Genomic DNA, 15294 nt, shown 5'->3' on the forward strand with positions numbered 1-15294 from the left:
TAAGGTAGACTGGTATAGTTAGACTGGTAGAACTGGTAGAGTTAGACTGGTAAGACTGGTAGAGTTAGACTGGTGAGTTAGACTGGTAGATTGATAGAGTTAGACTGATAGACTGATAGAGTTAGACTGGTAGAGTTAGACTGGTAGACTGGTAGAGTTAGACTGATAGAGTTAGACTGGTAGAGTTAGACTGGTAGACTGATAGAGTTAGACTGATAGAGTTAGACTGGTAGACTGATAGAGTTAGACTGGTAGAGTTAGACTGATAGACTGATAGATTTAGACTGGTAGACTGGTAGAGTTAGACTGGTAGAGTTAGACTGATAGAATTAGACTGATATAGTTAGACTGATAGACTGGTAGAGTTAGACTGTAGAGTTAATTGATAGACTGATAGAGTTAGACTGGTAGACTGTAGAGTTAGACTGGTAGAGTTAGACTGGTAGTGACTGATAGAGTTAGACTGGTAGACTGGTAGAGGTAGACTGGTAGAGTTAGACTGGTAGAGTTAGACTGATAGACTGATAGAGTTAGCCTGGTAGAGTTAGCCTGGTAGAGTTAGCCTGGTAGAGTTAGACTGGTAGAGTTAGCCTGGTAGAGTTAGACTGGTAGAGTTAGACTGATAGACTGGTAGAGTTAGCCTGGTAGAGTTAGCCTGGTATAGTTAGCCTGGTAGAGTTAGACTAGTAGAGTTAGACTGGTAGACTGGTAGAGTTAGACTGGTAGACTGATAGAGTTAGACTGTTAGAGTTAGACTGATAGACTGGTAGAGTTAGACTGGTAGACTGGTAGAGTTAGACTGATAGAGTTAGACTGGTAGACTGGTAGAGTTAGACTGGTAGAGTTAGACTGGTAGAGGTAGACTGGTAGAGGTAGACTGGTAGAGTTAGACTGGTAGACTGGTAAAGTTAGACTGGTAGAGTTAGACTGGTAGACTGATAGAGTTAGACTGTTAGAGTTAGACTGGTAGACTGGTAGAGTTAGACTGGTAGAGTTAGACTGGTAGAGTTAGACTGGTAGAGGTAGACTGGTAGAGTTAGACTGGTAGAGGTAGACTGGTAGAGTTAGACTGGTAGACTGGTAGAGTTAGACTGATAGAGTTAGACTGGTAGAGTTAGACTGATAGACTGATAGAGTTAGACTGGTAGAGTTAGACTGATAGAGTTAGACTGGTAGACTGGTAGAGTTAGACTGGTAGAGTTAGACTGATAGAGTTAGACTGATAGACTGGTAGAGTTAGACTGGTAGAGTTAGACTGGTAGACTGATAGAGTTTAGACTGATAGACTGATAGAGTTAGACAGGTAGAGTTAGACTGATAGATTGATAGAGTTAGACTGATAGACTGGTAGAGTTAGACTGGTAGACTGGTAGAGTTAGATGTGTAGAGTTAGACTGGTAGAGTTAGACTGGTAAGGTAGACTGGTAGAGTTAGACTGATAGACTGGTAGAGTTAGACTGGTAGACTGGTAGAGTTACTGGTAGAGTTAGACTGGTAGATTGATAGAGTTAGACTGATAGACTGATAGAGTTAGACTGGTAGAGTTAGACTGGTAGAGTTAGACTGGTAGAGTTAGACTGATAGACTGATAGAGTTAGACTGGTAGAGTTAGACTGGTAGACTGATAGAGTTAGACTGATAGAGTTAGACTGGTAGACTGATAGAGTTAGACTGGTAGAGTTAGACTGATAGACTGATAGATTTAGACTGGTAGACTGGTAGAGTTAGACTGGTAGAGTTAGACTGATAGAATTAGACTGATATAGTTAGACTGATAGACTGGTAGAGTTAGACTGGTAGAGTTAGATTGATAGACTGATAGAGTTAGACTGGTAGACTGGTAGAGTTAGACTGGTAGAGTTAGACTGGTAGAGTAGACTGATAGAGTTAGACTGGTAGACTGGTAGAGGTAGACTGGTAGAGTTAGACTGGTAGAGTTAGACTGATAGACTGATAGAGTTAGCCTGGTAGAGTTAGCCTGGTAGAGTTAGCCTGGTAGAGTTAGACTGGTAGAGTTAGCCTGGTAGAGTTAGACTGGTAGAGTTAGACTGATAGACTGGTAGAGTTAGCCTGGTAGAGTTAGCCTGGTATAGTTAGCCTGGTAGAGTTAGACTAGTAGAGTTAGACTGGTAGACTGGTAGAGTTAGACTGGTAGAGTTAGACTGATAGAGTTAGACTGATAGAGTTAGACTGATAGACTGGTAGAGTTAGACTGATAGAGTTAGACTGGTAGAGTTAGACTGGTAGACTGGTAGAGTTCGACTGGTAGACTGGTAGAGTTAGACTGGTAGACTGGTAGAGTTAGACTGATAGAGTTAGACTGGTAGACTGGTAGAGTTAGACTGGTAGAGTTAGACTGGTAGAGGTAGACTGGTAGAGGTAGACTGGTAGAGTTAGACTGGTAGACTGGTAAAGTTAGACTGGTAGAGTTAGACTGGTAGACTGATAGAGTTAGACTGTTAGAGTTAGACTGGTAGACTGGTAGAGTTAGACTGGTAGAGTTAGACTGGTAGAGTTAGACTGGTAGAGGTAGACTGGTAGAGTTAGACTGGTAGAGGTAGACTGGTAGAGTTAGACTGGTAGACTGGTAGAGTTAGACTGATAGACTGGTAGAGTTAGACTGGTAGAGTTAGACTGATAGACTGATAGAGTTAGACTGGTAGAGTTAGACTGATAGACTGATAGAGTTAGACTGGTAGACTGGTAGAGTTAGACTGGTAGAGTTAGACTGATAGAGTTAGACTGATAGACTGGTAGAGTTAGACTGGTAGAGTTAGACTGGTAGACTGATAGAGTTAGACTGATAGACTGATAGAGTTAGACAGGTAGAGTTAGACTGATAGATTGATAGAGTTAGACTGATAGACTGGTAGAGTTAGACTGGTAGACTGGTAGAGTTAGACTGGTAGAGTTAGACTGGTAGAGTTAGACTGGTAGAGGTAGACTGGTAGAGTTAGACTGGTAGACTGGTAGAGTTAGACTGGTAGACTGGTAGAGTTAGACTGGTAGAGTTAGACTGGTAGATTGATAGAGTTAGACTGATAGACTGATAGAGTTAGACTGGTAGAGTTAGACTGGTAGAGTTAGACTGGTAGAGTTAGACTGATAGACTGATAGAGTTAGACTGGTAGAGTTAGACTGGTAGACTGATAGAGTTAGACTGATAGAGTTAGACTGGTAGACTGATAGAGTTAGACTGGTAGAGTTAGACTGATAGACTGATAGATTTAGACTGGTAGACTGGTAGAGTTAGACTGGTAGAGTTAGACTGATAGAATTAGACTGATATAGTTAGACTGATAGACTGGTAGAGTTAGACTGGTAGAGTTAGATTGATAGACTGATAGAGTTAGACTGGTAGACTGGTAGAGTTAGACTGGTAGAGTTAGACTGGTAGAGTTAGACTGATAGAGTTAGACTGGTAGACTGGTAGAGGTAGACTGGTAGAGTTAGACTGGTAGAGTTAGACTGATAGACTGATAGAGTTAGCCTGGTAGAGTTAGCCTGGTAGAGTTAGCCTGGTAGAGTTAGACTGATAGAGTTAGCCTGGTAGAGTTAGATTGGTAGAGTTAGACTGATAGACTGGTAGAGTTAGCCTGGTAGAGTTAGCCTGGTATAGTTAGCCTGGTAGAGTTAGACTAGTAGAGTTAGACTGGTAGACTGGTAGAGTTAGACTGGTAGAGTTAGACTGATAGAGTTAGACTGATAGAGTTAGACTGATAGACTGGTAGAGTTAGACTGATAGAGTTAGACTGGTAGAGTTAGACTGGTAGACTGGTAGAGTTCGACTGGTAGACTGGTAGAGTTAGACTGGTAGAGTTAGACTGGTAGAGTTAGACTGGTAGAGTTAGACTGGTAGAGTTAGACTGGTAGAGTTAGACTGGTAGACTGATAGAGTTAGACTGTTAGAGTTAGACTGATAGACTGGTAGAGTTAGACTGGTAGAGTTAGACTGATAGAGTTAGACTGGTAGACTGGTAGAGTTAGACTGGTAGAGTTAGACTGGTAGAGGTAGACTGGTAGAGGTAGACTGGTAGAGTTAGACTGGTAGACTGGTAGAGTTAGACTGATAGACTGATAGAGTTAGACTGGTAGAGGTAGACTGGTAGAGTTAGACTGGTAGAGTTAGACTGGTAGACTGGTAGAGTTAGACTGGTAGAGTTAGACTGATAGACTGATAGAGTTAGACTGATAGACTGATAGAGTTAGACTGGTAGAGGTAGACTGGTAGAGTTAGACTGGTAGAGTTAGACTGGTAGACTGATAGAGTTAGACTGTTAGAGTTAGACTGGTAGACTGGTAGAGTTAGACTGGTAGAGTTAGACTGGTAGAGTTAGACTGGTAGAGGTAGACTGGTAGAGTTAGACTGGTAGAGGTAGACTGGTAGAGTTAGACTGGTAGACTGGTAGAGTTAGACTGATAGACTGGTAGAGTTAGACTGGTAGAGTTAGACTGATAGACTGATAGAGTTAGACTGGTAGAGTTAGACTGATAGACTGATAGAGTTAGACTGGTAGACTGGTAGAGTTAGACTGGTAGAGTTAGACTGATAGAGTTAGACTGATAGACTGGTAGAGTTAGACTGGTAGAGTTAGACTGGTAGACTGATAGAGTTAGACTGATAGACTGATAGAGTTAGACAGGTAGAGTTAGACTGATAGATTGATAGAGTTAGACTGATAGACTGGTAGAGTTAGACTGGTAGACTGGTAGAGTTAGACTGGTAGAGTTAGACTGGTAGAGTTAGACTGGTAGAGGTAGACTGGTAGAGTTAGACTGGTAGACTGGTAGAGTTAGACTGGTAGACTGGTAGAGTTAGACTGGTAGAGTTAGACTGGTAGATTGATAGAGTTAGACTGATAGACTGATAGAGTTAGACTGGTAGAGTTAGACTGGTAGAGTTAGACTGGTAGAGTTAGACTGATAGACTGATAGAGTTAGACTGGTAGAGTTAGACTGGTAGACTGATAGAGTTAGACTGATAAAGTTAGACTGGTAGACTGATAGAGTTAGACTGGTAGAGTTAGACTGATAGACTGATAGATTTAGACTGGTAGACTGGTAGAGTTAGACTGGTAGAGTTAGACTGATAGAATTAGACTGATATAGTTAGACTGATAGACTGGTAGAGTTAGACTGGTAGAGTTAGATTGATAGACTGATAGAGTTAGACTGGTAGACTGGTAGAGTTAGACTGGTAGAGTTAGACTGGTAGAGTTAGACTGATAGAGTTAGACTGGTAGACTGGTAGAGGTAGACTGGTAGAGTTAGACTGGTAGAGTTAGACTGATAGACTGATAGAGTTAGCCTGGTAGAGTTAGCCTGGTAGAGTTAGCCTGGTAGAGTTAGACTGATAGAGTTAGCCTGGTAGAGTTAGACTGGTAGAGTTAGACTGATAGACTGGTAGAGTTAGCCTGGTAGAGTTAGCCTGGTATAGTTAGCCTGGTAGAGTTAGACTAGTAGAGTTAGACTGGTAGACTGGTAGAGTTAGACTGGTAGAGTTAGACTGATAGAGTTAGACTGATAGAGTTAGACTGATAGACTGGTAGAGTTAGACTGATAGAGTTAGACTGGTAGAGTTAGACTGGTAGACTGGTAGAGTTCGACTGGTAGACTGGTAGAGTTAGACTGGTAGAGTTAGACTGGTAGAGTTAGACTGGTAGAGTTAGACTGGTAGAGTTAGACTGGTAGAGTTAGACTGGTAGACTGATAGAGTTAGACTGGTAGAGTTAGACTGATAGACTGGTAGAGTTAGACTGGTAGAGTTAGACTGATAGAGTTAGACTGGTAGACTGGTAGAGTTAGACTGGTAGAGTTAGACTGGTAGAGGTAGACTGGTAGAGGTAGACTGGTAGAGTTAGACTGGTAGACTGGTAGAGTTAGACTGGTAGAGTTAGACTGGTAGACTGGTAGAGTTAGACTGGTAGAGTTAGACTGATAGACTGATAGAGTTAGACTGATAGACTGATAGAGTTAGACTGGTAGAGGTAGACTGGTAGAGTTAGACTGGTAGAGTTAGACTGGTAGACTGATAGAGTTAGACTGTTAGAGTTAGACTGATAGACTGGTAGAGTTAGACTGGTAGAGTTAGACTGATAGAGTTAGACTGGTAGACTGGTAGAGTTAGACTGGTAGAGTTAGACTGGTAGAGGTAGACTGGTAGAGGTAGACTGGTAGAGTTAGACTGGTAGACTGGTAGAGTTAGTCTGGTAGAGTTAGACTGGTAGACTGGTAGAGTTAGACTGGTAGAGTTAGACTGATAGACTGATAGAGTTAGACTGATAGACTGATAGAGTTAGACTGGTAGAGGTATACTGGTAGAGTTAGACTGGTAGACTGGTAGAGTTAGACTGATAGACTGGTAGAGTTAGACTGGTAGAGTTAGACTGGTAGAGTTAGACTGGTAGACTGGTAGAGTTAGATTGATAGACTGATAGAGTTAGACTGGTAGACTGGTAGAGTAGACTGGTAGAGTTAGACTGGTAGAGTTAGACTGGTAGAGTTAGACTGGTAGACTGGTAGAGGTAGACTGGTAGAGTTAGACTGGTAGAGTTAGACTGATAGACTGATAGAGTTAGCCTGGTAGAGTTAGCCTGGTAGAGTTAGCCTGGTAGAGTTAGACTGGTAGAGTTAGACTGGTAGAGTTAGCCTGGTAGAGTTAGCCTGGTATAGTTAGCCTGGTAGAGTTAGCCTGGTATAGTTAGCCTGGTAGAGTTAGACTAGTAGAGTTAGACTGGTAGACTGGTAGAGTTAGACTGGTAGAGTTAGACTGGTAGAGTTAGACTGATAGAGTTAGACTGATAGACTGGTAGAGTTAGACTGATAGAGTTAGACTAGTAGAGTTAGACTGGTAGACTGGTAGAGTTAGACTGGTAGAGTTAGCCTGGTAGAGTTAGCCTGGTAGAGTTAGACTGGTAGACTGGTAGAGTTAGACTGGTAGACTGGTAGAGTTAGACTGGTAGAGTTAGACTGGTAGACTGATAGAGTTAGAATGGTAGTGTTAGCCTAATAGAGTTAAACTGATAGAGTTAGACTGATAGAGTTAGCCTGATAGAGTTAGACTGGTAGAGTTAGACTAATAGAGTTAGACTGATAGAGTTAGCCTGATAGAGTTAGCCTGATGAACCTTCGGTTGATGGTCGCTGTTCCATCCGTAATAAGCCCTTCTGCTGTCGGCGTGACGACCGTGGAGCGTGGGCGTGGTTCTGGGCGTAGCTCAGTGTGTTGCCGTGGTGACGGGATCTGGGCGGAGTCTGTCTGGTCGGTGAGCGGACCGCTGATGGTCCGACGGCGATTCATGACGTCATCATCAGACCCCAGACCACCTGACCCGGCCTGGCGACGCAGCGCTGCTGGACTGACCTGGCGGATTATACACACATTACCCATGAGCCTTTGGGGTGGGATTGCTGCAGACAGACAGACAGACAGACCAGACCAGACCAGACCAGACCAGACCAGACCAGACCAGGCAGGCAGACAGACAGACAGACAGACCTGTGTCGGCTCGAGGTAACTTCCTCTTCCTCTCATGGTTTTGGGCAGGGTTTTGGCCCCTCCTCCTCCTCCAGGACCAACTCCTCCCATCGACGTCTCCAACATGGCGGCAATGCTTCGGACGCTGCCTCCAGATCCCTCTGACCTCGCCAGCCCCCCGTCGCCCCTCCTCTCCGCCAGACCCCCGCAGTCGCTGGCTCTCCTCTCCCTGAACCCGACTACCCCGAGCCCCTCCCCCAGCAGCCCGTCGCCGCCGGAGATGGAGGAACACGACCGTTTGGGCGGAGTCGGGGGCCGGCCTTTCCTCCTGGGACGAAGCGTCACTGACGATTGGCTGCGGTTGACGGTCGCGTCGTCGGCGTCGGCGCGTCGAGCAGAGCTGCTGCTGCGGCAAACCGTGGCGAATCTAGGGGCGCTTCCTGGAAACGAGAGGACGTCGGCTTCGGACCACGAGTAACCAATCAGGCTATGAGTTCGCCGACGCTCCTCCTCCTCCTCCTCCTCCGTTGGCAGACAGAGTAAAGGGACAGACGCACACGCTTCTTGGACTGGCGAATCAGCTGCCGAGGGCTGGGATCGAGCATTGTGGGTAGAGGCGGGGGTCTTGGTGGGAGTGTGAGGTGGAGAGTCAATCCCTGGCCGGGGTTTAGTGAGGGGGGGCCTCTGACCCCTCCCAGTGGAGGAAGGAGGAGGAGGAGAGGAGGAGGACGACGGAGGGGTAGAAGGCTGAGAGATACTCTCTCCTCTCTGGAGCTTTCCCAGCCTCCTCACTGCTAACATTATCTTCTTCTGGTGACCTGAGAGAGAGACAGAGAGAGACAGAGAGAGAGAGAGAGAGAGAGAGAGAGACAGAGAGAGAGAGAGAGAGAGAGAGACGGGGAAGTAAAATAGTCAAATGTACAACATTTGAACATCTTCCATCCCTCTAAAATTGAAGGTGTTTCTCATGTTTGGAGTCTTGATATCGCTTTAATAAACGGTCCCCCGTTAATCCATCTCTGATAATCTGTCTCTCTGTGCCCTTTAATCTGTCTCTCTGTGTCCTTTAATCTATCTCTGATAATCTGTCTCTCTGTGTCCTTTAATCCATCTCTGATAATCTGTCTCTCTGTGTCCTTTAATCCATCTCTGATAATCTGTCTCTCTGTGCCCTTTAATCCATCTCTGATAATCTGTCTCTCTGTGTCCTTTAATCCATCTCTGATAATCTGTCTCTCTGTGTCCTTTAATCCATCTCTGATAATCTGTCTCTCTGTGTCCTTTAATCCATCTCTGATAATCTGTCTCTCTGTGTCCTTTAATCCATCTCTGATAATCTGTCTCTCTGTGTGGATTTGGTGATGCCTGTCTCCTGTCTGTCCTACCCAGCTTGGTGATGTCCTGTCTCCTGTCTGTCTCCTGTCTGTCCTACCCAGCTTGGTGATGTCCTGTCCCCTGTCTGTCCTACCCAGCTTGGTGATGTCCTGTCCCCTGTCTGTCCTACCCAGCTTGGTGATGTCCTGTCTGTCCTACCCAGCTAGGTTATGTCCTGTCCCCTGTCTGTCCTACCCAGCTTGGTGATGTCCTGTCTGTCCTACCCAGCTTGGTGATGTCCTGTCTCCTGTCTGTCCTACCCAGCTTGGTGATGTCCTGTCTCCTGTCTGTCCTACCCAGCTTAGTGATGTCCTGTCTGTCCTACCCAGCTTGGTGATGTCCTGTCTCCTGTCTGTCCTACCCAGCTTGGTGATGCCCTGTCTCCTGTCTGTCCTACCCAGCTTGGTGATGTCCTGTCCCCTGTCTGTCCTACCCAGCGTGGTGATGTCCTGTCTCCTGTCTGTCCTACCCAGCTTGGTGATGTCCTGTCTGTCCTACCCAGCTTGGTGATGTCCTGTCTCCTGTCTGTCCTACCCAGCTTGGTGATGTCCTGTCCCCTGTCTGTCCTACCCAGCTTGGTGATGTCCTGTCCCCTGTCTGTCCTACTCAGCTTGGTGATGTCCTGTCTGTCCTACCCAGCTTGGTGATGTCCTGTCTGTCCTACCCAGCTTGGTGATGTCCTGTCCCCTGTCTGTCCTACCAAGCTTGGTGATGCCCTGTCTGTTCTACCCAGCTTGGTGATGTCCTGTCTGTCCTACCCAGCTTGGTGATGCCCTGTCTGTCCTACCCAGCTTGGTGATGCCCTGTCTGTCCTACCCAGCTTGGTGATGTCCTGTCTGTCCTACCCAGTTTGGTGATGTCCTGTCCCCTGTCTGTCCTACCCAGCTTGGTGATGCCCTGTCTGTCCTACCCAGCTTGGTGATGTCCTGTCTGTCCTACCCAGCTTGGTGATGCCCTGTCTGTCCTACCCAGCTTGGTGATGCCCTGTCTGTCCTACCCAGCTTGGTGATGCCCTGTCTGTCCTACCCAGCTTGGTGATGTCCTGTCTGTCCTACCCAGCTTGGTGATGCCCTGTCTGTCCTACCCAGCTTGGTGATGCCCTGTCTGTCCTACCCAGCTTGGTGATGCCCTGTCTGTCCTACCCAGCTTGGTAATGCCCTGTCTGTCCTACCCAGCTTGGTGATGTCCTGTCTGTCCTACCCAGCTTGGTGATGCCCTGTCTGTCCTACCCAGCTTGGTGATGTCCTGTCCCCTGTCTGTCCTACCCAGCTTGGTGATGTCCTGTCCCCTGTCTGTCCTACCCAGCTTGGTGATGCCCTGTCTGTCCTACCCAGCTTGGTGATGCCGATCTCCTTCAGGTCCTCCCAGCTGATCTCAGTGATGAAGTCGATGTTGTCGTATCCGTTCTGCACCAGAACCTGGTAGTACTGGTTCAGCCCGATCGCTGACAACCACTCTGCCAGGCTGGCCTTTATACACACACACACACACACACACACACACACACACACACACACACACACACACACACACACACACACACACACACACACACACACACACACACACACACACACACACACACACGCTCAGATATTAGGACACACCAGCATGTGTTCATATGTATTTAGTATGATTACTATGAATATCCTCATTAATATCGGTATATTCCAGAATATCCTCATTAATATCGGTATATTCCAGAATATCCTCATTAATATCGGTATATTCCAGAATATCCTCATTAAAATTGGTATATTCCAGAATATCCTCATTAAAATTGGTATATTCCAGAATATCCTCATTAATATTGGTATATTCGAGAATATCCACATTAATATCGGTATATTCCAGAATATCCTCATTAATATCGGTATATTCCAGAATATCCTCATTAATATCGGTATATTCCAGAATATCCTCATTAATATCGGTATATTCCAGAATATCCTCATTAATATCGGTATATTCCAGAATATCCTCATTAATATCGGTATATTCCAGAATATCCTCATTAATATCGGTATATTCCAGAATATCCTCATTAATATCGGTATATTCCAGAATATCCTCATTAATATCGGTATATTCCAGAATATGCTCATTAATATCGGTATATTCCAGAATATCCTCATTAATATTGATATATTCCAGAATATCCTCATTAATATCGGTATATTCCAGAATATCCTCATTAATATCGGTATATTCCAGAATATTCTCATTGATATCGGTATATTCCAGAATATCCTCATTAATATTAGTATATTCCAGAATATCCTCATTAATATTGGTATATTCCAGAATAGCCTCATTAATATCGGCATATTCCAGAATATCCTCATTAATATCGGTATATTCCAGAATATCCTCATTAATATCGGTATATTCCAGAATATCCTCATTAATATTGGTATATTCCAGAATATCCTCATTAATATGGGTATATTCCAGAATAGCCTCATTAATATCGGCATATTCCAGAATAGCCTCATTAATATCGGCATATTCCAGAATAGCCTCATTAATATCGGTATATTCCAGAATATCCTCATTAATATCGGTATATTCCAGAATATCCTCATTAATATCGGTATATTCCAGAATATCCTCATTAATATCGGTATATTCCAGACTATCCTCATTAATATCGGTATATTCCAGAATATCCTCATTAATATCGGTATATTCCAGAATATCCTCATTAATATTGGTATATTCCAGAATATCTTGAAGACACACATCAATTGTCTGGAGACGTATTGGGACCTCTAAACGTCTCGGGGACATTGTGTCTCCAGGTGGATTCTGGGAATGTGTGTTTGTTCTCACAGGTTTGTGGTCAGGCAGCCAATCACCGGACGGCAGTTTGCTGATCTCCGACGCGATCTTCTTCCGATGGCCTGGTTTAGTGACACCGATTGCTGTCAGGTCCTACACACACACACACACACACACACACACACACACACACACACACACACCATACACACACACACCATACACACACACACACACACACACACACGCTGTTAACACACACTCGTTCCCTCTCTGTCTCTCTCTCTCTCTCTCTCACACACCTCACTGATGGACATGAATAAACATTAGCTTTATGCAGATGAAGCGGTAAACAATAAAAGTGATTGGCGGACAACTCGGAGGTCACAGAGACAGGAGGGTCGTGATGACATCACCAGGTCAGGGGGGTCAGGCGGAGGCCCCCAGATAGGACATACGGGATGCCAGGGTGGTTTAGAGGTTGGGATGACGCGTGGCGTAGGGGTCAGAGGTCACCTTACCTCGGGGGTCATGTGACCTATGGTGTCTAGGTCGTAGCCGGCGGTGAGGAGGTGAGCGGTGTAGAACTGCAGCTGACACTCGGTCAACCAGATCACTACCGCCTCACTCTAGAACACAGAACACTCTCGTTGTTCTAGAACACTCTGGAACACGCACTCAGCTCTAGAACACTAGAACACACACTCAGCTCTACACTGTAGAACACGCACTCAGCTCTTGAACACTCTAGAACACACACTCAGCTCTAGAACACTCTAGAACACAGAACACTCTCATTGTTTTAGAACACGCACTCAGCTCTACACTCTAAAACACACACTCAGCTCTAGAACACTCTAGAACACACACTCAGCTCTAGAACACTTTAGAACACTCAGCATTCTCAGAGCTCTTCAACCGAACACTTTCATCGTTCTAGAACACAGAATTTTCTCAGAGCTCTAGAACGTTTGAACCTAGAGTTCTAGAACAGGGTGAGGAAGGGAGTCCAAGAGACTCTGTGTGTGTGTGTGAGGTCAGGTTACACACCTCAGCTCAGTGATTGGTTGTTAGGGATAGACTGACATCCTTTACCCCCCAGGGGGCAGTAGAGATGCCGTCTAATCAGGGAGTAGTACTGCCCCCCCTCTCACTGCCCCCCCCCTCACTGCCCCCCCTCCCCCCTCTCACTGCCCTCCCCTCACTGCCCCCCCTCCCCCCTCTCACTGCCCCCCCCTCCCCCTCTCACTGCCCCCCCTTCACTGCCCCCCCCTCCCCCTCCCCCCTCCCCCCTCTCACTGCCCTCCCCTCACTGCCCCCCCTCTCACTGCCCCCCCTTCCCCCTCTCACTGCCCCCCTCTCACTGCCCCCCTCTCACTGCCTAGATATCCTTCACCTCCCTAGATATCCTTTACCTCCCTAGATATCCTTCACCTCCCTAGATATCCTTCACCTCCCTAGATATCCTCCTCCTCCCTAGATATCCTTCACCTCCCTAGATATCCTTCACCTCCCTAGATATCCTTCACCTCCCTAGATATCCTTTACCACCTGGGGAAAAGTAGAGATGCCATCTAACGCCAGTCATAGACCTCCTCCCTAGATATCCTTTACCTCCCTAGATATCCTTCACCTCCCTAGATATCCTTTACCTCCCTAGATATCCTTCACCTCCCTAGATATCCTTCACCTCCCTAGATATCCTTTACCTCCCTAGATATCCTTTACCTCCCTAGATATCCTTCACCTCCCTAGATATCCTTCACCTCCCTAGATATCCTTCACCTCCCTAGATATCCTTTACCTCCCTAGATATCCTTCATCTCCCTAGATATCCTTCACCTCCCTAGATATCCTTTACCTCCCTAGATATCCTTTACCTCCCTAGATATCCTTTACCTCCCTAGATATCCTTCACCTCCCTAGATATCCTTCACCTCCCTAGATATCCTTTACCTCCCTAGATATCCTTCACCTCCCTAGATATCCTTCACCTCTCTAGATATCCTTCACCTCCCTAGATATCCTTCACCACCTCCCTAGATATCCTTCACCTCCCTAGATATCTTTCATCTCCTCCCTAGATATCCTTCACCTCCCTAGATATCCTTCACCTCCCTAGACATCCTTCACCTCCACCCTAGATATCCTTCACCTCCCTAGATATCCTTCACCTCCCTAGATATCCTTTACCTCCTTAGATATCCTTCACTTCCTCCCTAGATATCCTTCACCTCCCTAGATATCCTTCACCTCCCTAGATATCCTTCACCTCCTCCCTAGATATCCTTCACCTCCCTAGATATCCTTCACCTCCCTAGATATCCTTCACCTCCCTAGATATCCTTTACCTCCCTAGATATCCTTCACCTCCCTAGATATCCTTCACCTCCCTAGATATCCTTCACCTCCTCCTAGATATCCTTCACCTCCCTAGATATCCTTCACCTCCCTAGATATCCTTCACCTCTCTAGATATCCTTCACCTCCCTAGATATCCTTCACCTCCCTAGATATCCTTCACCTCCCTAGATATCCTTCACCTCCCTAGATATCCTCCTCCTCCCTAGATATCCTTCACCTCCTCCCTAGATATCCTACACCTCCCTAGATATCCTTCACCTCCTCCCTAGATATCCTTCACCTCTCTAGATATCCTACACCTCCCTAGATATCCTCCTCCTCCCTAGATATCCTTCACCTCCCTAGATATCCTTCACCTCCTCCCTAGATATCCTTCACCTCCTCCCTAGATATCCTTCACCTCTCTAGATATCCTACACCTCCCTAGATATCCTCCTCCTCCCTAGATATCCTTCACCTCCCTAGATATCCTCCTCCTCCCTAGATATCCTTCACCTCTCTAGATATCCTTCACCTCCCTAGATATCCTTCACCTCCCTAGATATCCTTCACCTCCCTAGATATCCTTCACCTCCCTAGATATCCTTCACCTCCCTAGATATCCTTCACCTCCCTAGATATCCGCCCAGCAACAGAAATACATTCCAAGCCCCTGAATGATGGAAGGAAGCTTCAGGAAGCAAAAACAATCAACTGAAACAGCAACACACACACACACACACACACACACACACAAAACGACACACACCACACACACAGACAAGCATATACACACACACACACACACGCCCGGACACACACACACGCAGACATACAGACCTCACCTTCACGTCTGCCTCTGCCTTACGATCAAAGGAGCGTTGCTCTTGAGGGGGACAACAAGATGGACTCTTAGCTGCAGCTAAAAGAAACAGACAGACAGTCAGACAGTCAGTCAGACAGACAGTCAGACAGACAGGTATACAGGCAGACAGTCAGTCAGTCAGTCAGTCAGACAGACAGTCAGTCAGATGTTCAGACAGTCAGTCAGTCAGACAGTCAGACAGTCAGTCAGTCAGACAGTCAGTCAGACAGTCAGACAGTCAGACAGTCAGACAGTCAGTCAGACAGTCAGTCAGTCAGTCAGTCAGTCAGACAGTCAGACAGTTAGACAGTCAGTCAGTCAGACAGTCAGTCAGTCAGTCAGTCACAGTCAGACAGTCAGTCAGTTAGACAGTCAGTCAATCAGTCAGACAGTCAGTCAGACAGTCAGTCAGTCAATCAGTCAGTCAGACAGTCAGACAGACAGTCAGTCAGACA

At 46.0% G+C, this 15294-nt stretch overlaps 1 protein-coding gene across 1 annotated transcript in view; it reads right to left on the reverse strand.

Moving 5' to 3' along the window:
• Nucleotides 1-7126: 7126 nt before the first annotated feature.
• The window catches only part of LOC115188258 (caskin-1-like), a gene marked incomplete at both ends in the record, with an annotated part of 58197 nt that continues 50029 nt past the window's right edge, over nt 7127-15294 (reverse strand). Inside the window, 6 exons of the mRNA XM_029747105.1 lie at nt 7127-7362; nt 7498-8294; nt 10181-10319; nt 11683-11784; nt 12153-12260; nt 14820-14896. Of these exons, the coding sequence (XP_029602965.1) occupies nt 7127-7362; nt 7498-8294; nt 10181-10319; nt 11683-11784; nt 12153-12260; nt 14820-14896 (1459 nt within the window). The remainder of the gene's footprint in view (nt 7363-7497; nt 8295-10180; nt 10320-11682; nt 11785-12152; nt 12261-14819; nt 14897-15294) is intronic.

This window comes from Salmo trutta, unplaced genomic scaffold, assembly GCF_901001165.1.
Source record: "Salmo trutta unplaced genomic scaffold, fSalTru1.1, whole genome shotgun sequence".
Taxonomy (NCBI): domain Eukaryota; kingdom Metazoa; phylum Chordata; class Actinopteri; order Salmoniformes; family Salmonidae; genus Salmo; species Salmo trutta.